Raw genomic sequence first — 24,563 nt, forward strand, 5'->3', positions numbered from 1 at the left:
AACATTGGTATTGCAGCACTCTCTGAGGTTCGGAGACCGGATAGCGGTGACATCATGGCAGGTGGCTACACCTACTATTGGTGTGGTCGCTCTGATGCTTACTATGCTCAAGGAGTTGCTGAAGTTGTGTACAATAAGCTGATTGCAATGATAACTGAGGTAACACCTGTCAACGAGCGTATTATGAGACTAAGGATTCGTCACTCCTTCGGTGTCATTTCCCTGGTCTCCATATATGCCCCGATTGAGGCGAGTGATCTCACCATGAAGGATGCATTCTATGCTACGCTCGAGTCTGTGGTTGATCAGTGCCTCAGGCGAAATACTCTTCTAGTCTTGGGGGATTTCAATGCATCGACTGGAACTGATAGGGATGTCTATGAGACATGTGTTGGTCCCCATGGGTCTGGAACTGTGAACCAGAATAGCACCAAATACCTTGACTTTGCAAGAAGTCGTGGACTTCGGATGGCTGGTTCATGGTTTCAGCGCCCACAAGCTCATCGCTGGACTTGGTATTCCAACGCTGGCGGTGTGGCAAAGGAGATTGACCATGTGCTCGTTGTTGGTCGCGGAGGATGATCCAGAATTGCAGGGTCTACCGGAGTGCTCATATCCTCAATTCCATCTCCAGGCTTGTGGTAGGAACTCTAAGTTGCAGCTTAAATCCGGGAGAATGGTACCATCCAAGCCGAGGCTGGATGTTGGCAAGCTCAAGGATGAGAGGGGAGCTGAGGAGTTTGTGAACAGGCTGAGTGGGGATTTCTGAGTGCTTTGGGGAATCCTGAAGAGTTGTGGAGTGCCTTAAAGACGACCATCCTTGATGTTGCCGGTGGATGTCTTATAACTCACTGGAGGGCGAAGAAGAATTTTGTCTCAAGGGACACTGGATACCATTGACCAGAGTCGCAGGGCCAGGCTGAATGGCAGAGTTGAGCTGTTCAGGGAGTTGAGGCATAAAACTGCACATGTGCTGAAGGTGGACAAAGAGGCCTATGTGTGAGGAATCGATGAGGGGGTAGAGCATCACCTGTGGTCAAGTGAGTCTCGTCCTGCTTACAGGGGAATTCGCGCATTGCATTCATCCAAGCCCGTCCCTCAGTGTACTGCAGTTTGAGCAGAGGGTGGTGGGCTCTCGACAGAGGAGTCCTTTGTGAAGGCCCGCCAGGCTGGTGACTGAGCGACTGTACCAGGCTGATCTACCAGCTGTTGAGTTGGTGTAAGGGTTGTTGCTATCCCTATTGCTGACCCTCCAATCAACTGTGATCCACCATTGTTTGTGGAAACACAGGCTGCGGTGAACCATTTGAAATGGGGTAAAGCTCCTCGGATCTGTGGATTATCATTTTGAGATAATGTGGAAATGCTGTACTCATGTTGTTGCATGCAGTTCTGTTGAGTGCAACACAGGAATCATCCCAACTGACTGGAAGAGGGGTCATTTGTCCCTCTCTGGAAAGGGAAGGGTGATCGTCCAGACTGCAACAACTACCGAGGGGTGACGCTGCTCTCAGTGCAGGGCTAGGTCTTTGCTCGGATAATTCTTGATGGGGTTCACCACCATCTGCTTGAGCACCAGCGTCCAGAGCAGTCAGGCTTTACACCAAAGAGGTCGATTGACCGTATCCTTGCCCTTCGGGTCCTCACCGAATGCAGATGAGAGTTTTGGCAGGGCTGCTTGCATCCTGTGTTCCATCCATCCAGTGGGACCATACTCTGTGCAGAGTGCTGGTGCTGCCTAAGCAGTCTCCATGGCTATTGGGTGCAATCTTGAATGGGTCGCCACTCTGACACAGGATACCAGCAAGCTGGCACTCATTTTGCCGACCTTGGAAGGATGAGAGGCAGAGTCAACCCCACTTGGTATTAATTCAACAGCAAAGTGGGATTTGAACTCAGGATCATAGGACCACAAGCCCACCACCCAGCCGATGTTGATCTCTGCAAAGCGTTTGATTCAGTGAATCGGGATGCCCTCTGGAGGATTCTTAATGTTTGTGGGGTGCCACCAAAACTGATCAATCTGATGTCTCAAATATACTCTGGAACTGAGAGTGCTGTGATGTGGTGGTGCCATCTCCAACTTATTTCCAGTTGTTGCTGGAGTTCTTCAGGGGTGTGTACTGGACCCCACACCTTTCAGCTCTTGTATTGACTGGATTCTGGGGAGAACGTCAGAGATCAAGCTGCGGTACATCATTTGGGAATGTCAAGATCTCTGACCTTGATTTCACAGATGATGCAGTCATCTTTGCAGAGAGACTGGAGATCCTTTTTGGGGCCCTCGAGGTTCTGAATGAGGATTCTGAGCCGCTGGGATTATGGGTTTCCTGGGACAAAACTAAGCCATCTTGTTTGTACCTGTTTGTGGTGAGGATGTTAAGGTCACAGAGAGATTCACTTACCTTGGTAGTGATATTCACGTCTCTGCTGGTTTTGAGCCAGAGGTGAATAGATGTCTGGGTTGGGCCTGGGGAGTGGTGCTGTCAGTATATGTGCAGGAGGATGAAAGTCCGAGTCTCCTTGGTGCTTCCAGTCTTGCTCTACGAATGTGAGACTTGGACTCTGATCAGGGATCTGAGACGGCGACTTAATTCCTTTGGTTCCAAGTCTCTTCAGAGAATCATTGGCTATCGCTGGTCAGACTTTGAGTCTAACGAGTAGTTGTTGAGAGAGACTCAAATGAGATTTGTAACCTGCGTAGTCCGTGAGCGTCACCTGCGGCTGTATGGACATGTGGCTCGTTATCCTGACACTGATCCTGCTCATGAGATTCTCTCAGCGAGGGAGCCTCGTGAGTGGAGGAGGCCAATGGGCCGACCACGTGCCTTGTGGTTGCAGCAGGTTGATCAGCATCTCAAGGAGATGGGGATGGCCAGACGGAGGCCCCTGGGAGTACCGGCGGACGATGGACACAGCGACGCGCTACTCTGGCGCATGCTTCAATACCTGACCTGACCTCCTGATCCACATATCATTTTAAGATTACATTTAACATGTGCATCATATGGAGGTAAAAAGACTTTAAAAATAAATTAAAAAAGGATGTGGGGGTAAGTAACATGAGTAAGGCTTGAGGGGGAAGGTATTCACAATCCCTTTTGTACATTCCAAGAGCTTTTGTCGATTACCTTTTGGTACCAACACCACACCTATGTCTCAGTGTGTGAGATTATTTAATTCAAATGTCAATCACCAAAACGTTTTGATGACAAAAAAAAAAAAAACAGAAAAGGTTCCAAAATCATGAACTTGCCTTTTTTGTTGCAACTTTGGGAAACAACAATCACAAACAACAACAGTTTGCATGTAACACGACCCACCCAAGCCAGGCTGCAAATCTCCATCAGACACGAACACCTTTTGTTTGTCGCAGCGGTCAAAAGGTACTGGTTAATGCCTTTCAGCGAAAGGTAAAGTGCTCGAACCGTTTTCCACGCAGCTTCAGATATGGACAAGGAATGCAACATGAGGAATCTCAAATCTCTTTCCCTTGTTTGAGTCTTAAACACAAAAGAAAAAGCGAAGAGTCTTTACAAGCCCCAGAGTGGAGTCAAAAAGCCTGTGCAAATGTTCCGATACTCGTTAAATAACCGAAGTGTGAGGAACAGTCCATGAGCCATCTTACAATCGAATAGCTTCGCATCTCTGCATTCGCACCAAGCAGTGCTCAATTTGTCTGAAGTGATGGAGAGGCCAATATTCAACAAAACTTGAGTGAAGATGCAATGTTCCATGGTGACGTTGTCAGTGAAGGATCCCCCCCCCTAACCCCCCACACACCCCCCACTCAATCTGCATGTAAAGAGAACCATATCACGGTGAAACCTCATTCTCACTCAGTACGATGGCTAATTGGAGCAAAATCCTTCTTCCACCAGCATCGGTTTGTCTCCCGTATCACAAGAAGTAACCCCCTCGCTAAATGACTGCTGCGGGGCATTAAGCACAGCAACCAGGAGCCTCAGGAGTGCGGTGTGGCGGGCGTGAGCCGTAGGGCTTACAGGACCATTCAGCCTTTCGACGAGCATGCGATGCACGGCTTTGCGCAAACAACACAGCAGCTGTGTATCCGGTGGCGAAGCAAGCAATCTGACAACAAAACCTCCTTCGCCCAGTTCCAGCAACACTCCTTCCTGGGACTCTGTGAAAGGACAGGCAAGTGCAACAAAAAGGGTCGAGATCTACGAACGTGTCGACCTCCGAGTTTAAAACAAACGAGTGCAGACCAACGCAGCAAAACGAGTACGATCCAGCTAGCCACATGCATATACTGACATGCTATCATGCTAAATAACCTGAACAAGTACACAATTGTCTTATGTGGCCACCTTTACGCAGTTGGAAAGGTTATTCCATAAAGGTTGGTAAAACTTTTCAAAACATTAATCGCTCTTTTGTAACCAGCAAGATCAGCAATGACAAACTAAGCACAATGGCAGGGAAAGAAAGGTCCAGTTTGTCCAAGGAGGTGGGCACCCATCTCACCTCGCAGATAAAGTGGGGCATGGGTGAGCAGGAGCAGAGCGAGCGGATTGATCATCGAGCAGTCTCGAATGAACACCTTTCCGTTAGAACGGACTGCAGTGTGATACACGAGGTAACGAGAATGAAATACTTCTTCATTCCTGAGGACAGAAGAAAATGAAAAAGTTATTTTTTTGGTCAGTGCAAAGGATGCGGGCTGGTGGGGGAGGGGAGAGGGAGGAGATGCTGACTTGGGATAAATCCTTGTCGGTTAATAGGGGCTATCTATATAGTAGGTATGCAAAATAGTGGAAGTTTTGACCCCTTCTCCCCAGGCTCCCCTACACCCTAATCTTTACAAATTGTGCAGGTCGCTACAGCCTACCTGTTGATACTGCTACTGTGCAAGATGACATGGCCACGCCGGGTATGGAAACTCAGGTCGTTAGGCCTGAACTTGCTGTTGGTTACAGTTCCACGCTTGATCTGCACACATAATGTAACTTCAATAAATAATTAATTAATTAAATAAATACCAAGCACTATTGAGAAGAAACAGCAGTGAAACATCATGATTGATTTGGAGTCTGGCAGACAAACTACCTGGATGAGATTTGGATAAAGACCAGCGGTGAGCACACCCAGGACAAGCTCATGTTCCTGACTCATGTTGTTGTATTCAGCATCAGGACGTAAGCAACTCTTCGTGTTTCTGACGAGTCCAGCCTCTTGTAGGTTCTGCGCAAACTGCTGCATGAGACCTGAAAGGCCCCACAATTATCTACCATAAGTCATTGCATATGTGGCTTCATGTCAAAGAATGGAAAGCCATCCCCTATACATGAAGGAGCTGACAGCTGTGTTCTCTTTTAAGGTTTATCAGCTGGGAGATTGTTTTAAGGCAAAGAGTACATTTCCTTGTGGTGATAACTGGCATCCCCCAGAGGTCGAGGGGTTGAAATATTGCTGCACGCAAGAGTAGCAAAGATTTGGATCTGAAAACAGACGCCAACAAGTCTGCATAGGATCGTTGGTAAAAACTCAGCTTTCAATTATCAACAGCCTTCAGGAAAGGGTTATGTTTACAGAAGACTTGAGAAGTTTCACTGAAAAAATAAATAAATAAATAAATAAATCACACAAACGGTAAACTTGTACTGAGCGACGCTGTACAGTGTACATTAAAGCAGTTCATTCAATTGGGTGCACAGAATTATACCACTCCTCGATTTCCTCCTAACGTGTACCATGAAGAGGGCACCCCCTCACATTAAATCGGTGAATCACACACAAGGACAATTTCAGCGATGGCCGATGTTGCAACCCTTACTCCAAACGAGGTGAGAAGTTGTGTCTTGATCAATGATAATTGGCAATTTGGATTAGTTTGGGATTGCAGTACATAGCAATCCCGAGCCACTGGTTTACAAGGATCACAAGGAAATTATGCAAAGGAGGAGGCCAATCGGCCATCATGCCTGCGCCACACAAATTCCAGATTTAAAAATCCATTGATACCCCTTCCCTTCATGTGCAGCCTTTTGGTTGCTACACTGGTACTCATTTCGCCGACCTCGGAAGTATGACAGGCTGTCAACCCCCTGGTGTTAATTCAGCGGCCAACGGGGCTTGAACTCAGGACACAAGGATCCCAAGCCACCACCCTAACCGCTAAGCCAACACCAGGTTTCATGTGTAGAAATAAAAATATCAAATCGAGTGTGAATACATGAAAAGAACAGGGCCAAAAAAAGAAAATCCATACCGAAGTCATCGAACTGGACAATCAATAAACACCGAATAACTGGGGTGACTCCTTCTGATGAAATGAGGGCGAGGTACCACATACACATGTGCAATTTTTTTTTTGAGATAGCTGTATTATAAACTTGAAAGAGCAAACAGAGTGAAGATCCTCACCATAGTTAGGGAATTTTAGAAAATTGTATTGACCATCTGTGAAAAAATTGCTTACCAAAAAATTTCTTCACCAACGTATTCATCGAGGTGTCTACTATATTCATCGAGGTGTCTACTAACACCGATCAATTAGTGCAAACCAAAATCCTTGTGGAAAATTCTGGGGAGCCAATCAAAGTTCGGGTGCTCTCAGAGGGCCTGCACGAAAAAAAAAATCGGAAAAATTAACTTTTGACAATATTGCCTTGTGGGATGTCTAACTAGGGGATTTTTGGGGTGCTGAATTGATTTCAACCATTAGATTTGAGGAAAAATGAATCCCTGGCCGTAAAATATTGATATGATACATTTTTAGATATCTCAGACTGTTTTGCGGTAATTTGGCTCAATTGATTCAGATTGTTCAAATTGTGCTGAAACCAGCATACAACATTTTTGAAACCACTGCTATATTGTTGGTTATACTTGTGCTCATGCTCAGTAGAATTCGCTGTGTTAGCTGACGTTAGCTAAGAGCTTTTAGCTATAAAATTATTGTATACCGGACTCAATAGAAGTTAATAGGTCCACTCGACGTTGAATATATTCAATGTTAAAACACATCACTGCATGTATGTTCTGTCTGTTTTGTGTCAAAATTTCATGTCCTGTCTGTTGTTTACAAAAAAATGTCTTATTTTTTAGGACAGTATGGACAAGGATGTGACTGAACCTGGCTTGAGGTGTTTCAGCTGTGGTGGTTCCGGGATTGAAAAGCATACGCTCTCAAAAGTCTCCAATAAAGGCCACCCAGGGATCTTATCACATTCTGAGTTTGTGGGTGATGCGGCGTTGATCGGGAGACTAAATGAGGACTGGAACAACGGAGAAGACAGCAAGTTGAGATACCATGCGGATTGTAAAACAGAGTTGTACAGTCGTGCGAGAAGTATATCCACTGCAACTGAAACAGCTCATCGTAAGTTTTTTTTTATTCATCATTCAAAGGAAGTAGCATTGCAAATAAAAACGACAATAATAATCTCAAATTTGCTTTCTAAACAATAATTTTATTTCCATAGAACAAGATGAGGAGGGCCGATGCTCAGACAGGACGAAAAAACGCCGGATATCATCTGGGCAAAGTACCTCACCTGGCTCCAGCTCCACTTCCCAAACACCATCAGTCCATCAGCGCATCTTATCTACCGTGATGTTTGCATACTCTGTGATGAAGGCATCAACGTTGGAACATTGGAACGAAACCCTGGTAAAGGCGCTGTCACACCTTGACGATTTAGCCAGCGTATGCCGACATGAAAAATTTGTCTAAAGCGCTGGCACACGTCGAATACGTTATGGGTAAGTTTTGTATACGTTAAGAGCACACTGAAAAACACTGCCATACGTCGTAGTACGCTGGCTTTCATCGTTGTACGTTGCGGTTGTCCTCAAATTTTAGCATGCTTGAAATTTTACAACGTATGCCAGCGTATGACTCACACATTCCGCTACGCTGGCCATAAGTTGTAGGCACGTTATGCGATAGTCTACACACGTTACTTGTAAGTTACTCATAAGTCGAAACACGTCGAGGTAATGCTTAGCGTACCCAAAACTTATTTCTAACCTATGAGTAACGTGCTTTGAACCTATGTGTAACGTACCTCCAACGCATATTGACGTATTTGATTGACGTCTTCCGGACGACCACAGAACTTACTGAACGTGTTTCTAATTTACAGCTACCGTATAATGGCGTATTGGCAGCGTTAAAAAACAACAACAATAACTTCCAATATTTCATCACGTGTCGTTACGTCAGGTCCGATTGCCTCTTCAGTTTGCTCATGTCTTATTCTTAGTTCCTCCTCTGTGAATATTTTCTGTTTGAGGATATTGTCACGTCGACGTCGAAACTTAAAAGCAAATGTCCGAATATATTTTAAAATTCGTGATAGACTAAAATAATAATAATAATAAAACAACAACAACAACAACAACAACAACAACAACAACAACAACAACAACAACAACAACAACAACAACAACAACATCAGATATTTCGTCACGTGCCTTCACGGAGCCAAGGAGAAAAAAAGAAAATGTGCCTTGATGGAGAAAATAAGATTCGGGTATGCTAAACATTACCTCGACGTGTTTCGACTTATGAGTAACTTCCAAGGAACTTGTGTCGACATGTGTCACCAATCGCATATCGTGCCTCTAACTTATTCCCAGCCTAGTGGAACGTGTGAGCCATACGGCGAGTATGTCGTAAAATTTTCAGCATGCTTGAAATTTCACGACGTACGAGACGTACCACGAAATATGACAGCGTACTTCATCGTTTTTCAGCGTGCTCTTAACGTATACACAACTTACCCATAACGTATTCGACGTATGCCAGCTTGGTTCGGCAAATTTTTCATTGGTCGGCATACGCTGGCTAAATCGTCAAGGTGTGACTGCGTGGTTGACACTTTCAATTTTCAGGCGGTTATGATTTAAATCGGCGTGCGGCAGGTTTTTAACAGGCTACGCCACGAGTTTGTCGGCGATACGTGCCGCGCGCTATGCCTAAGTTAAACTATCGTTGGGCAGAGGTTGTGAACGCCGACAACACGCGAAGCATTCGTTGGTATAAGTTATCTATAAGACAACGAAACGTTCTGTGCCCGTTACTTATATGTTATGCATACGACCAACACGTTATGAATACGACCAAAACTTAAAAAACGACATCAAAATTTCAGCATACGCCAACGTTTCACATACATTTTTATACGTTGCCATTGCTGGCTAAATCGTCAAGGTGTGACAGCGCCTTAAGTTGCGCGTTTACTGAGTCCTGCACAAGTTCAAATGTATATTTTTCAATTATTTTTTCTATTAACTCTCCCACTCAGAGTCAAATACTTTAATCATGCATATATGTGGCATCATCCAGGCAGAGCCCGGAAGTTGTATCGTGCGCCTGACAATCGCTACCAGGACCGACTGAAAAGGAATTTGATGGAGACAGCTGTGAGACGAGGAGATGCCTGGGGACGTGAGGTTGCCGGTCGTCTATCTGGGATCATAGACTTGGTAGCAGAAGAGGCGCTTTATCATCTTCGGTGCAGGGCCCTATTCGCACACTCGTTTACAAACCCTGAGGTAATTATAATAGCAATGCACTTATGAAATGAAAATGAAAATGATAAGTTCGGCTTAATTAACAATGATATTTTTGTCCTCAGGTCGGATGGCCTATTGATGAAGAGAGACAGTTGCTGTTTGAGAAACTGTGCTTATGGATAGATGAAGGGGTGGAGCACGGTATTACAACTCTTGCAGAGATCCACAGGAAGATGGAAGAGCTTGACCCCAGCGAGGACAAAAGTCTGGCATACAGTCCACGGTATCTGAAAATAAAGCTTCAGCAACAGTATGAGGAGTCTCTCTACTTCACATCAGATGAGAGAAGAACAGATATTGTGTGTCTGAGAGACATGACAAACGCAATCCTTCGAGACTACCGTCAGCAGGTCTTCAACCCCTCGCAAACCCTGGACGATGTTGAACTGAAAGAGCTCACCATTTCATCTGCCATCAACCTGATCTGCGGAGACTTGGCAAGAGTCCCACTTGACCAGAAGCAGTACCCTTCGGTGGAGAGCATGACCAATACACAGAACCAGCTTGCTTTGATTCCCAACAGCCGACAGAAGCTACTGAAACCAATCGTGAAATCAGATGAAAAGGTAGCAGTCTGGGGCCAGAACCTACTGAAAGCCTATCGCCCTCGATCAGGAGTGATGCCCTCTCAACTCGGACTCACGATACAACTTGACCACATGTTTGGATCCAAGTGGTTGATTGACCGTTGTCATCACTTAGGATACTCTGAGTCATATGCTGAGCTCCATCGCTACAAGTATTGTTACTTGAACGGGAAAAACGGACTTGGGAGCATTGATCAGGAGGATATCATGGTCACAGAAAAAGATGAAGCAGCAGCCATAGAGATTGAGGAAGCAGAAGTCGATGCTGTCCTATCTCCAGAACAGGCAGAAGAGCAAGAGGAGAATAGTGATGAGATGGATGAGGGTTTTGCCGTCTTCGTTCCAGAAGAAAGCACAGTTCAGCAATGTGTTGGTGATAATATAGATCTGAACATTGTGTCACTAAACAGGAACACAGCATTCCAAGCTATGGGCGTCATCTTAATGACATCTCCGGCACCTGCAAAGAGACAAGAAGAGCTTCTTGCAACTATTCCAAGAAGGCAGATAACTGTTGAGGAGAAGGCAGCAACCCTCAAAGCAGCAGAGGTTAAGATTCAATCCTTTGTTCCAAAAACGAAAGTAGGATTGGCAGACGTTAAGTTTGTTCCTGTTGCAGATGTTCATGTAGACCCTCCAGCCTTGCAGCCAGGGGACATCGCTTGGATGGCAGGATGGGCTATCAAGAATCTCAACCCGACATTCGAACATGCCAACTGGAATGGTTTCACGAAGTCATTATACAGACCTGAATGCAAGGAGAAGTCCCTCATTGAGTTTCTTCAAATCATCGAGGGTGACCCTAACGAGTACAGCACTATCTACACCATGCAAATGGAATGCCTACAGCGCTGTCCATCTCCTGCCCTGAAAACATTCGACCTGCCTCTATGGTTGAAAGAAACGCAGATAGTCCTCCAGTCTGAATTGCCCATCATCACAAGACTAGGTGGGTTTCACCTCCTGAAAAGCTTCCTAGGGTCCACCGGGATGGTCATGGCTGACTGTGGGCTGCAAGAGATCATACAGCTAGTTTATCCAGGCAGCACCACAGCAGAACACATCCTCTCAGGCAGGGCTTATGCCAAGGCCATTCGGTTTCACCTTCTTGCATCTGCAGGAATTGCTAAGTTCGTGCTGAGAGGTGTCTTCAGTGAGCAGGAGTACGAAGACATGGAGGACTTCATCAGGACTGCAAAAGATTAGACAACAGGTAACCAAAATTCCTCTAATCTAACATATGCACCAAGGATAGTCACTGTCTTCGAGGAGAGGATGGCAGAGAGATTGAAGATCTTAGCTGAAGGAGGAAGGACACCAGCACTGTGGGTCTGGTACTATGGCAGAATCGACCTCATCAAGGTATTCATCAGGAGTGAGCGTGTCCCAGACCACACAGGTCATCTCAGCTGCATTATTGGAATGCTCAATACCTTCGCAGCAGCGGGCCACCATCAGTACGCAAAGGGAGCAAGGCTGTATGTACAGCTGATGCATCAGCGACAGGAGAGTCCCATGTTCCAGGAAACTCTATCAAAGTTCACTTTGTACAGCAACCATGTAGTCAGGTTCTCAGACCATGAATGGTCCGGCACATGGACCGACATCACGATAGAAACCACACTCATGCGTGGGGCAAAATCCTCCAGTGGTCTAAACAGAGGCCGCTTTCGGAATGAGTCTTCTCATAAGTCTTGGGTTCAGACTCTGAACCACTTCTCATTCATTCACCAAGAGCTAGAAAGAAGCATGGTCAAATGTGGGGTACCTGTCCACACAGACATTAAAAGAGCCCAAATGAAGAAAGATAACGATGCTGTCAACACCATAGTTAGGTGGTTGGAGGAAGTCAACCCTTTCGATGCCAAACGGGACAAGAAGACTCTGGTGTCCTTCTCAACTGGGTTCAGCAGCACTCCCGAAGACCAAGTCAACGCTGATGAAGCAGAAGAAGTTGGCAGAGCCATACAGGCTAAGATGGATGGGGAAACTGTTGTGGATGCAATGTTAACCAAACACAAGGTCAAATCACTTGCAAGCCTCAGATCTGGACCCAAAGTCAATGGCGAGAAGCTGGTCATTGACTCACTGAAGCTATTCAACCGCCTCATTGTCATCAGTGAGCGTGAAGTCAAGACCAAAGAAGCTCTGCGCTTTGAGTTGACGCCAAAACCGATGTCTCTGTTTGACAAAAATCAAAGGTTGCGAAAGCCAGACAAGGCTGCCCGAGCAAGGTCCCTGAAGGCATGTGTGGCACCTGTCGAACAACCCCCCTGCACAAGCCTTGTGGTTGATGGTGGGTGGCTCCTGCACAATGTCAAGTGGGAGGCTAACCTTACTTGGAAGGATGTTGCCGAGAGCTACCTCCGGGTTGTGAAGTCCATGGGGAGCCATCGCCTCCGGATAACGGTGGTCTTTGACGGATATGGCAGCTCCACCAAGGACCATGACCATTTGAGACTAACAAAGAATGCATGCTGTGACATTCAGATTCATCTGGATCTCAAAATCATTATTGCAAGAGAAAAGTTCCTCGATAACAAGAACAACAAAGCCCAGCTCGTTCTGCTCCTTGCTGAGACATTTAGTAGGAATGGAATCAATGTACAGCAATGCTCCGATGATGCCGACACCTCCATCGTCCGCGCAGCTCCAGATGAGGCAAGAGAGTCCCCTGTCGAGGTGAGGGCTGAGGACACAGATGTCCTGGTTATGCTGATTCATCATGTTGCAGACCATCCGATATTCCTCACGACAACCAAAGAAACATCTTACGATGTCGGAAAGATTTGGGAGGCCCTCTAAGAGATATACCGGAGGTATCTCATCTTCTTGCACAGCTTCTCTGGCTGCGATACAGTGTGTGCAATTTTTGGGTTCAGCAAACCAACTTTGCTAAGCAAGCTCTGCAAGACTGATGAAGCAGAGAGGGCAATGGACATGTTTATGGACATCCGAGCTGAGAAAGGTGATATCATTAAAGCAGGCTGTGATCTTTTCAAGCTCATGTTCCATGGGAAATCCTCCAAAGACTTGGAAGACTTGAGATTCAACATCTTCAGCAAGCGAGGTGCTACTGGGAGCATAAAACCTGAGAAACTCCCCCCGACAACAGGAGCTGCAGCACAGCACTCTCTCCGAGCTTACCTCCAGACTAGAGACTCGCTGATGCCTCAAAGTCCATCGTTGGATGCCCGGGACTATGGATGGCAACTCACTGAGCAAGGATATGCACCAGACTACCTCCTGACGTTTGCCAGCTGCAACTGTGCGGGGGACTGCAGCTCACTCAGGTGCTGCTGTTAAAAGCAAGGAGTCAAGTGTATTTCTGCTTGCGGCATCTGTCATGGTAACTCTTGCCTGAACATAAACCAGCTGGATGACAAGAGGAGTGAGGAAGATACTGGGGAGTTTGTTGAATAAGGTTGAAAAGCTGAAGAAGCAACATTTCCATTGAGCAGAGTTCTGTTAAAAATGTCAATAAAATACATTTTACATGATCAAGGAGTGCTTTTTCTCTCAAAAATAATGGTTGGAATCAATTCAGCACCCCAAAAATCCCCTAGTTAGACATCCCACAAGTCAATATTGGCAAAAGTTACTTTTCCGATTTTTTTGCGCAGGCCCTCTGAGAGCACCCGAACTTTGATTGCCTCCCCAGAATTTTCCACAAGGATTTGGGTTTGCACTAATTGATAGGTGTTAATAGACACCTAGATGAATAAGTTAGTGAAGAAATTTTTTGGTAAGCAATTTTTTCACAGATGGTCAATACAATTTCCTAAAATTTCCTAACTACCAGTACTTGTTTTGTGTGGCAAATAATTGGAAAGGCAAAAGCCTGAAAATATGAAGAAGAAAAAAAAAAAGGCACCAAGGTTTGCAAAAGGCACAAAGGTCTGGAAAAAATAACAAAAAAAAAGGAGCAAAAGGTCTGGTGAAAAAAAAAAAGGAGCAAAAGGTCTGGTGAAAAAAAAAAGCACCAAAAGGTCTGGTGAAAAAAAAGGAGCAAAAGGTCTGGTGAAATAAAGGACCAAAAGGTCTGGTGAAATAAAGGACCAAAAGGTCTGGTGAAAAAAAAAAGGTACAAAAGGTCTGGTGAAAAAAGGTACAAAAGGTCTGGTGAAAAAAAAGGTACAAAAGGTCTGGTGAAAAAAAGGTACAAAAGGTCTGGCAAAAAAAAAAAGGTACAAAAGGTCTGGCAAAAAAAAAAAAGGTACAAAAGGTCTGGTGAAAAAAAGGTACAAAAGGTCTGGCAAAAAAAAAAAAAAGGTACAAAAGGTCTGGTGAAAAAAAAGGTACAAAAGATCTGGCGAAAAAAAAAGGTACAAAAGATCTGGCGAAAAAAAAAAGGTACAAAAGGTCTGGTGAAAAAAAAAGGTACAAAAGGTCTGGTGAAAAAAAAAAAGGTACAAAAGGTCTGGCAAAAAAAAAGGTACAAAAGATCTGGCGAAAAAAAAAAGGTACAAAAGGTCGGGTGAAAAAAAAGGTACAAAAGATCTGGCGAAAAAAAAAGGTACAAAAGGTCTGGTGAAAAAAAAGGTACAAAAGGTCTGGTGAAAAAAGGTACAAAAGGTCTGGCAAAAAAAAAAAGGTACAAAAGGTCTGGCAAAAAAAAAAAAGGTACAAAAGGTCTGGCAAAAAAAGGTACAAAAGGTCTGGTGAAAAAAAGGTACAAAAGGTCTGGTGAAAAAAGGTACAAAAGGTCTGGTGAAAAAAAAGGTACAAAAGGTCTGGTGAAAAAAAGGTACAAAAGGTCTGGTGAAAAAAAAAAAAGGTACAAAAGGTCTGGCAAAAAAAAAGGTACAAAAGATCTGGCGAAAAAAAAAAAGGTACAAAAGGTCGGGTGAAAAAAAAGGTACAAAAGGTCTGGCGAAAAAAAAGGTACAAAAGGTCTGGTGAAAAAAAAAGGTACAAAAGGTCTGGTGAAAAAAAAAAAAGGTACAAAAGGTCTGGCAAAAAAAAGGTACAAAAGATCTGGCGAAAAAAAAAAGGTACAAAAGGTCGGGTGAAAAAAAAGGTACAAAAGATCTGGCGAAAAAAAAAAGGTACAAAAGGTCTGGTGAAAAAAAAAGGTACAAAAGGTCTGGTGAAAAAAAAAAAAGGTACAAAAGGTCTGGCAAAAAAAAGGTACAAAAGATCTGGCGAAAAAAAAAAGGTACAAAAGGTCGGGTGAAAAAAAAGGTACAAAAGGTCTGGCAAAAAAAAAAAGGTACAAAAGGTCTGGTGAAAAAAGGTACAAAAGGTCTGGTGAAAAAAAAGGTACAAAAGGTCTGGTGAAAAAAAAGGTACAAAAGGTCTGGTGAAAAAAAAAAGGTACAAAAGGTCTGGCAAAAAAAAAGGTACAAAAGATCTGGCGAAAAAAAAAAAGGTACAAAAGGTCGGGTGAAAAAAAAGGTACAAAAGGTCTGGCGAAAAAAAAGGTACAAAAGGTCTGGTGAAAAAAAGGTACAAAAGGTCTGGTGAAAAAAAAGGTACAAAAGGTCTGGTGAAAAAAAAGGTACAAAAAGGTCTGGTGAAAAAAAAGGCACAAAATGTCTGGAAAAGGATCGAATGTGTCCAAAGGGTATTAAAAGGTTGGAAAGGTGTGAAGGTCGAAAGTGTCGTAAAATGTCTAAAAATGACTTTAGGTCGAAGGTTTCGGAGGGTGGAGAAGGGGTCGAAATGTCTAAAAGGTATGATCCAATAGTACGTCATTAATGGATGTAATTAATACAAGTACTCACAGTTGAACTCCCGTTCAAACAGTACGTAGTAAGTAGATGTACTCACATTTCATTAGTACGTAATTAATCTACAAACTCCTGTTCCAGTGGTATGTAATTAGACGTGCTGTACTCACGTTCCAATGATATATAATTAATCAATGTACTTATGTACCATTATTATTATCGCTATCATTATCATTGTTCTCACTATCATTTTCAGTATTGTCATTATTATTAGCATTATGGATCATGTTCATTATCACAAGCCTGGTGTTGGCTTAATGGTTAGTTGACTGGCTTAAGATCCTAGGGTCATGAGTTCAAGCCCTGGTCAGGCCACTGAATTAACACCAGGTAGGGTTGACTCAGCCTATCATCCTTTTGAAGTCAGCAAAATGAGTACCAGTGTACTGATATAGTGGCACAGATGTGCCCCCAGAAAATTATGCAGCTAAGCAGGCATAGGCTGCATACGAATAAATTAATTAGGTACCATTATGTTTCATTATCATAATCATTATTATTATTATTATTATTATTATTATATACACACACTTGCCACAAGCTGTCTTGCCTGGATTTGAATCCCAACCCAGCTATAAACTATTAGGGCACTCGGTCAGGCACATACCTCCGCCACGTAATGCCTGATCCATGAGAACATATCAGGCCCATTACATTTTTAACATATCATGTGATACACAGTACTATATCGTTTTTGGCCCTATCTCTCAATGGTGAAGAGTCACTTCAATTATCAGATCCGGATTCGGATCTTCACCAAAACTGAATCAATTCTTCTTCGTCACACAACAACGTGTCCACCAAGTTTAATCCGAATCCGTCCATAACTTTTTGAGATATCATGCTATATATCATTTTTGGCCCAATCTCTCAATGGTGAAGAATCACAAAAAAAATTATAGTAGTCGGATCCAGATCCGGATCTTCACCAAAGTCTAATCAGTTCGTCCTTGTCACACACCCAACCTGTCCACAAAATTTCATCTGGATCCGTCCACAACTTTTTGAGATATCCTGCACACAAACAGACAGAAAGGGGTGAAAACATAACCTCCTTCACCTCCGGTAGCGGAGGTAACTATCATGTCAGTGCTTCACGGGCAAAGCGATTCATTAATGCATGCGCCATCCATCGGATGGACATTGAACCGGGCATTCCGTCTGCCAGTATTCGTTGGTGGATGTTAAAGATCCTATGGTGTCCTTCGCGAATAGTTGAGCTGTCGCCGACACCATGAACAAATTAAAAATTCCTGCCATAATTTATTAGTCAAACGTCAAGCCTGACCAGCCGGTTTGTGAGCTTTCCCCGGCAGACCCCACAAGAAAGGTGGCTGTTAAAGAAGTTTTTTTTTCATTATGTACCATTGTCATTGTTATGCATCATTATCATGTACCTTCCATTATCATTATTGTAAACATTATTATATACAATCATTATTATGATCACGATACCATTATCATTATCATTATCCTCCTACTATAGCCTGGTGTTGGCTTAGTGGTTAGGGTGGTGGCTTGGGATCCCAGGGTCCTGAGTTCAAGCCCCGTTGGCTGCTGAATTAACACCAGGGGGTGGACTCAGCCTGTCATCCATCTGAGGTCGGCGAAGTGAGTACCAGTGTACTGGTCCCGGTGTATGCCCGGTTAGAATAGGTGCACCATATCCCTGTGTGTCGTAAGAGGCGACCAGGGATGGCGTCAGGAAGGGCATCCGGCTATAAAACATTGCCTCAAGAAAAAGCCTAACCCCTGCAGAGTAGGGAAAAATGGCTGTAGAAACGGTCATTTTTTATATTTTATTATCCTCATACTATTAATTTGCAATTGCTCAATGGCTTTGACATCAATACAAATTTTTATTACGGACACTCGGTGCGAAAAATCTACAAATACCGAACAGTCTCAAATGGAGCACTTCGCCGCCATTCGAGGATTTAAATTGTATCAGATGTGGCAATAAATGTGAGTTGTTGCTTCCAGTTCACAGGGTCGATGACGGGGGATACCATTTGCATTTTTGCTTCTTCCATCCTTGCCCCGTTTAGAATCTTGTGTGGGCACGGGCAACTTGCTAGTAGTTTTCATTATCATTATCACTAACACCATGCAACATTATCATTTCAATAGTATGTAATTAATAGACATACGAGGCGCCACGAGGAGGAGTGATGCAAGGGACACATCGGCCATTTTGGAGTTAATGCCAGAAAGCACTATTTTAACCCTTACCCTATCATCATCATATCATTAAAAAATGTCGCTAACATCACTCCTCCTCGCGGGGCCTCATATGTTCTGTGTGGATAAACAAAACAAAGAGAGACAGACAAACATACAAACGGACCCAAATGCAATACCCTCTCCTCTGGCTGGTGTAATAACTTTCAAATACAGTCCCCGCTGACAACATTCAACATGTTTGTCGAGAACTCGAGAACCACGCGTGCTATCACTTAGTTGACGTCGCTTTAAAACTCATTTGCTTTATTGAAGAAATGTAGATTCATCAAGGATGACTATTTGCGACTGCAGACTCATTTCATTGCGGCAAGCCACAATTGTGGTTGGGAAAAGTGGTTGAACCAGCTGTTTTCTTTGAGGCGAGGTGGTTCATATTACACAAGTCAACTGTCGATATAATCAAATCTGGACAATGTGTTCATTTGCAGGAATAAAGATGCACTACAAATTTGAAAGGGAAGGTCACAAGGTCAGGCCCATACCTTTCACAAACCTTACAGCAGGTGGGTGAAGCAGCAGCTCCTGTTGCATCCTGTTGAAGCTGCTAAACTTCCCAAAGCCCAGTGCAGATCTTTCCCAGGCTTCTATACCCAGCACATAGGCCAGGTGATCACTGCGGCGACCCCGCACCAAGTTCCTTTTAACCTGTGCACACATTATCCGTACATAAGGTAAAGAGAGTCAATATGCAAAACCTCAAACATGCTTTGGAACAAATAAATAAATAAATAATAATAAATAAAAAAAAAAAAATATATATATATATATATATATATATATATATATATATATATATATATATATATATATATATATATATATATACACACAGTAGACTAGGCGTAAGTCGGCAGCGTGTAACTCGTCACTTCGCCTAAGTCGGCAGCGTGTAACTCGTCACTTCGCCTAAGTCGGCAGCGTCAAAAAGTCCCGAATTTATCTCATGTTAAGTCCCTATGAATAAAGGGTCATCCCTCTGTAAGTCATCATCTCTAAGTCGTCACTTCGTTTAAGTCGTCAGATGTTGTCCGTTCCCACGTAATGGAAACTCAAGTAAATTACCACTCCTAACTCGTCACACAGAACTGCTGCCTCGTAAGAATCCCGATTTCATGGAATCGTGATGCTCGCTCATTGGTTTACACCGCCAGTGATAGGCTATTTATAACTGCGTACACACGTTGATCGCACTGCAGGCAGGACAATGGCGACTAAGCGTAAGTTTACAACTAAAACCTACCAAGAAAAATACGACATTATCCAGTTTTGCGAGGCAAACCCACTGATGAAGAAAACAGCCATAGCTGAGAAGTTGGACATCAAACGGCAGACATTGAACGATATCTTGAAGAATAAGGGCACGATGTTTGGACAAGTGGAGAAGATCGCGAGGCCGGTGGTAAGTGTGAAACGTGTGTCCTTTGAAGATGTCGATGGCGCGCTCATCATCTGGTTTCGGCAAATGTCTGCTCAGCCAAATATTCGGTTGGACGGTGAAATGTTGCTGCTGAAGGCACGTCAATTCGCTGCGGACCTCGGGCATGATGATGCCGAGACCTTGCCGATGCACTGGACAGACAGATTTAAAGTGAGGTGGGGAATCGGCAAGGTCAAGAAGTGCGGCGAATCAGGCAGCGTGGATTCGGCAGTGGTGCACGACTGGAAAGATGGCAAATTGAAAGACATCTTGGAAGGGTATCAGCCTCGGGACGTGTACAATGCCAATGAGACTGGGCTTTTCTGGCAGATGCTGCCAGAAAAGTCTCTGGGGTTCGTTGGTCAATCCCATCATGGTGATAAGCAGGTGAAGTTGTTGTCTTACAGTTGTTCATTATCTTTACTTTTGATAAACTGATTCATGAATTCCATCTTTGTTTGATCACTTTCCAACTCACCAATGAATCCCCACCTATGCCCCGAGGATTGTGTTTTCCTTTTGGTACAATAGCTGGCTCTCACACATATGTGTCCAGGCCACGCGCGACTTCATCCTTCACCCCACAGTCATCATGAATGTTCGCATCCGCGTAAGTCGTCACATTTCTAAGTCGTCACTTTTTTCTCGGTCCCGATGGTGACGACTTATGCCTAGTCTCCTGTATATATATATATATATATATATATATATATATATATATATATATATATATATATATATATATATATATATATATATATATATATATATATATATATATATATATATATATATATATATATATATATATATATATATATTACACAATGCCTTGACAATAAAAAACAACAAACAAACAAGCAGTCATAGACTGGTACTTACGAAATCGTCAACTTGATCTCTGACCTTGTCTAATAAAAGCTGTCTCTCGAGAAGGTAGCGACGCAAACTAGAAGTTTCTACGATGATTCTGTACCAAACCATCAAAAATCGAATGTTTTGGATGTTTGACCTCACCGTGACCTTGACCTTTGACCAATTTTGACCAAAATCTAATCAGTGCTAGCCACCACCCTCCTGAATCACGTGGTGTAATTTAACATTGGTAGCTTCTTCCGTTCTCGAGTTATCATTTTTTGGATGTTTGACCTCACTGTGACCTTGACCTTTGACCGATTTTGACCAAAATATAATCAGCACTAGCCATCACCCTCCTGAATCACGTGGTGTAATTTTACATTGGTAGCTTCTTCCGTTCTCGAGTTATCTGTACCAAACCATCAAAAATCGGATATTTGACCTCACTGTGACCTTGACCTTTGACCGATTTTGACCAAAATCTAATCAGCACTTGCCATCACTCTTCTGAATCGCGTGGTGTAATTTGACATTGGTAGCTTCTTATGTTCTCGAGTTATCGTGCCTACAAACAAACAAACAAACAAACAAACATACAAACAGAAACGGAACTGATCAATATACTTACGAAATATTTAGATTTCGTAAGTCACAAGCAGTCATAGACTGGTACTTACGAAATCGTCAACTTGACATCTGACCTTGTCTAATAAAAGCTGTCTCTCGAGAAGGTGGCGACGCAAACCAGAAGTTTCTACAATGATTCTGTACCAAACCATCAAAAATCGAATGTTTTGGATGTTTGACTTCACTGTGAGCTTGACCTTTGACCGATTTTGACCAAAATATAATCAGCACGAGCCATCACCCTCCTGAATCACGTGGTGTAATTTCACATTGGTGGCTTCTTCCGTTCTCGAGTTATCGTGCCTCCAAACAAACACACAAACAAACAAACACACAAACAAACAAACACACAAACAGAGGACGGAAGTCATCAATATACTTACAAAATCTTTAGATTTCGTAAGTAACAAACAAGCAGTCATAGACTGGTACTTACAAAATCGTCAACTTGACCTCTGACCTTGTCTAATAAAAGCTGTCTCTCGAGAAGGTAGCGACACAAACCAGAAGTTTCTACGATGATTCTGCACCAAACCATCAAAAAATCGAATGTTTGACCTCACTGTGACCTTGACCTTTGACCAAAATCTAATCAGCGCTAGCCATCACCCTCCTGAATCACGTGGTGTTATTTGACATTGGTAGCTTCTTCCATTCTCGAGTTATCGTGACTACAAACAAACAAACACATACACAAACAAACAAACACACAAACAGATGACGGAAGTCATCAATCTACTTAGGAAATCAAAAAAACATTCAGCAGGCATCACCTGGTTGAGGATGGCACGCTCACTAGGAACACTGCGGAAAGGATCATGAGTGAGGCAGGCAACGATGGCGAGCAGAGGCTGAAGGCACCGCAGGCTGGTGGCCAGTACTACAGCCTTAGCCAGGTGTGGTTCAGCTGCCACATGCGACACACGCCGCCCAAGGGCAGTCAGCTTCTCATCGTCGTCGAGCAGTTCTATGGACATGAAAAAACAACAACAGCAACAAAAAAAAACTAGAATGAAGCTGACCAAAGTCTTATAACAAAAACCTAAGTCCCCACTGCCTGGGGCATGAACTGGGAGGGGGGGGGTACTGGATTATAAAAACTTAAATTTTTTTTTCATGCATCCCCTAATGTGGCTGCACATACAAAGTTCTATTTCAAAAATGTTTTAAAATGTGTCCGTAATAGCATTTTCTGGAATTTGAACTTTTGACCTCAACTCAGGGTCGCAGGGGCAAAGTCAAAAATTATACTGCTTTCACATCTTCGTGCCATGTGATGACTACCAAGTTTGGTGATTTATGTAAAACCGTTTAGGAGGAGGAGATTGACGGACACAGACAGAGACAGAGAGCCAATTTCAAAATACCCCACCCACCCCCCGCATTTATTTTTGAAAGTGTGGGGATAACAAGGAAAAATGATCAAGAACATGCATTCATCACAAAGCATACATTTGGAAAACCTGTACATTACAAACACCATGTTTTTGCTCAAAAATAAAAGAAGGAAGTTAACATGTATTTATCTTTTTCAAAAGTCTGATTTCAACATTGCAATTCATGGCCAACATGATGCAGATCTCGAGGCAACTCCATGCAAAAGTATTTGCATTCCATACGATATATCGTACCGTAACCACCGCCACACAAAAGGTCCTTTAAATATGAAAGTGCATATGATAGGGACACACCGAGATCTTGCAGGTTGGTCACAGCGTCTTGCACCGCTTCCAAAGGAGGACACTCCAAGGCCTGGCTCAAGAACTCCAAGGCCTGGCAAAGTTACCCAATATTAGTCGCCGCAACAATCCATGCTTACTTGTACAAGTGCGTGATCGCCATTGTCTCGATTTACCGGATTGTATTAAATAAAATGAGCTGGGGATTCAAACTCACACGCATGTGGGGAACGTGCACTTTTGTTTGCAGAACGAGGTTCTCGAGTGGTGTACGCAATATCTCAGGCGTTTCAAACTCATCCAACGCTTTGAGTCGATTTTGGCTGAACAGATGATAAGCGAATCCAGGGCAGCAACGGCCGGCACGTCCACGCCGCTGGATCACGTTAACACGTGACACCCATTCTGTGTCCAAGCTGGAGACCTGTGTGTAAGTGGCTAGGTTGATTGGATTGCACAATAGGGCACCAAATGCTGACCATTGCTCGCTTAACAAGATGGGTGTGTGTAATATCGTTGCACCAAAAAATAAACAAACAAATAAACTTTACAATACAAGACAGGTGTAAACTATGTACAAAATGAGGTGTCATCAATAATCATTGGATGCAGTAAATATCGAAAAACAATTTTTTCAAGAAGGACCAAAAGCTGCGAAATTACTTTCTTGCCATCTTTGGGTTTATACAAGTTAGGAACCTGTCCTAAGGGAGGTGTTAACTCCCCCACTCATATGATGTCTCGGGCATTTTATTAAGACTTAAAACCGGTCCCCACCAGGTGGTGCAACATGATACACAATTACATATAGAGAATTGGGATCCTCCCCTCACCCTGAACCCCTGGGACGAGTAATTATTTTTTTAACCGGCTACAACCTTCGCGCACGCACACAGAGTACAACGGCCAGTTTTCAACTCATTCTGTCCAGCTGCTCATACAAGTAAAATAAACACACACAGACACTTCTCAAATAGTAAGATTAAAGGATGTACGTTGTGGAAGGTCCGACTCATTCAGAAACAATTACAGTACAAGCTCAGTAGCATCATTCTTCATTTATGGAAAGCGCTTGGAAAAGGAGAGGTGAGTGGGCAGGGCGTGAGGAGGAGGGACAATACCCAGGCAAAAATGCTACAGTTAGAATTATAGTACATGAGAGTTGTACTCGTACACTGTAGTAGTCTGCAGAGAACTACTACAGGAAAGGAATGTTATTTTTGCCTGGGTATGCAATACTGTAATAGCATTGAACCCGTCGGTTCGCTGAAGGCAGTTGAACAGCATAGCTTACACATGTTACGGACGGCAAATATTCGCAATTTTGTATCCCCATGCTTTAACAACAAAAAAAAACAGGAATGGGGTAGGGGGTTGGGAGGAGGATATTGTAATCAGCGCCGTCTGTCATGCTGTCTCCTGTTAAATGGTTGTGCAGAAATTCACCAAACTTGGAAGTTATGATCACCATGTGGGCAGAATATACAAGAGCAGTACAATTTTGGACCCACCCCCTGGGCTGGGGTCAAAAGGAGGAGGAGGAGGAGGAGGAGGAGGAGGAGGAGGAGGAGGAGGAGGAGGAGGAGGAGGGGATTGGGACCATACTCTGTGCAGAGCGTTGGTGCTGCCTAAGCAGTCTCCTTGGCTATTGGGCACAATCCTGAATGGGTCGCCACTCCGACACAGTGTGCCAGCATGCTGGCACTCATTTTTCCGACCTTGGAAGGATGATAGGTCACAGACCAAAAAATGAAATTGTAGGCACATTTTCAAGTGAAACTTTGTGTGGAATCAACATTGAGAAAACATGAAATATAGAACAATTTTTTTTAGAGTTGACCCTCGATTCATTCCCCAGGGGGTGGGGACTTAA

The 24,563-nt window shown here is 43.6% G+C and overlaps 2 protein-coding genes across 3 annotated transcripts in view; one reads left to right on the plus strand and one right to left on the minus strand.

Annotated features, from left to right (window-relative positions):
• Positions 1 to 3,157: 3,157 nt before the first annotated feature.
• DHX30 (DExH-box helicase 30) overlaps positions 3,158 to 24,563 on the minus strand; it is a 114,673-nt gene continuing 93,267 nt past the window's right edge. For both annotated transcript variants that reach the window (XM_085893095.1, XM_085893094.1), the window contains exons 13-20: positions 22,908 to 23,114; positions 22,703 to 22,784; positions 21,785 to 21,978; positions 18,592 to 18,754; positions 5,071 to 5,228; positions 4,853 to 4,953; positions 4,489 to 4,628; positions 3,158 to 4,144 (exon numbers count right to left, since the gene is read on the minus strand). In XM_085893095.1, coding sequence (XP_085749221.1) covers positions 3,852 to 4,144; positions 4,489 to 4,628; positions 4,853 to 4,953; positions 5,071 to 5,228; positions 18,592 to 18,754; positions 21,785 to 21,978; positions 22,703 to 22,784; positions 22,908 to 23,114 — 1,338 coding nt within the window. In that variant the 3' untranslated portion in view covers positions 3,158 to 3,851. The remainder of the gene's footprint in view (positions 4,145 to 4,488; positions 4,629 to 4,852; positions 4,954 to 5,070; positions 5,229 to 18,591; positions 18,755 to 21,784; positions 21,979 to 22,702; positions 22,785 to 22,907; positions 23,115 to 24,563) is intronic.
• LOC147022324 (uncharacterized) lies at positions 9,058 to 13,804 on the plus strand. Its single transcript, XM_085893096.1, has 2 exons — positions 9,058 to 9,525; positions 9,609 to 13,804. Exons 1-2 carry the CDS (start codon positions 9,232 to 9,234, stop codon positions 11,337 to 11,339), a joined length of 2,025 nt encoding a protein of 674 aa, XP_085749222.1. The 5' UTR covers positions 9,058 to 9,231; the 3' UTR covers positions 11,340 to 13,804.

Source organism: Eptatretus burgeri, chromosome 8 (genome assembly GCF_056783735.1).
Source record: "Eptatretus burgeri isolate ZD-2024b chromosome 8, Ebu_testis_v1, whole genome shotgun sequence".
Classification (NCBI taxonomy): domain Eukaryota; kingdom Metazoa; phylum Chordata; class Myxini; order Myxiniformes; family Myxinidae; genus Eptatretus; species Eptatretus burgeri.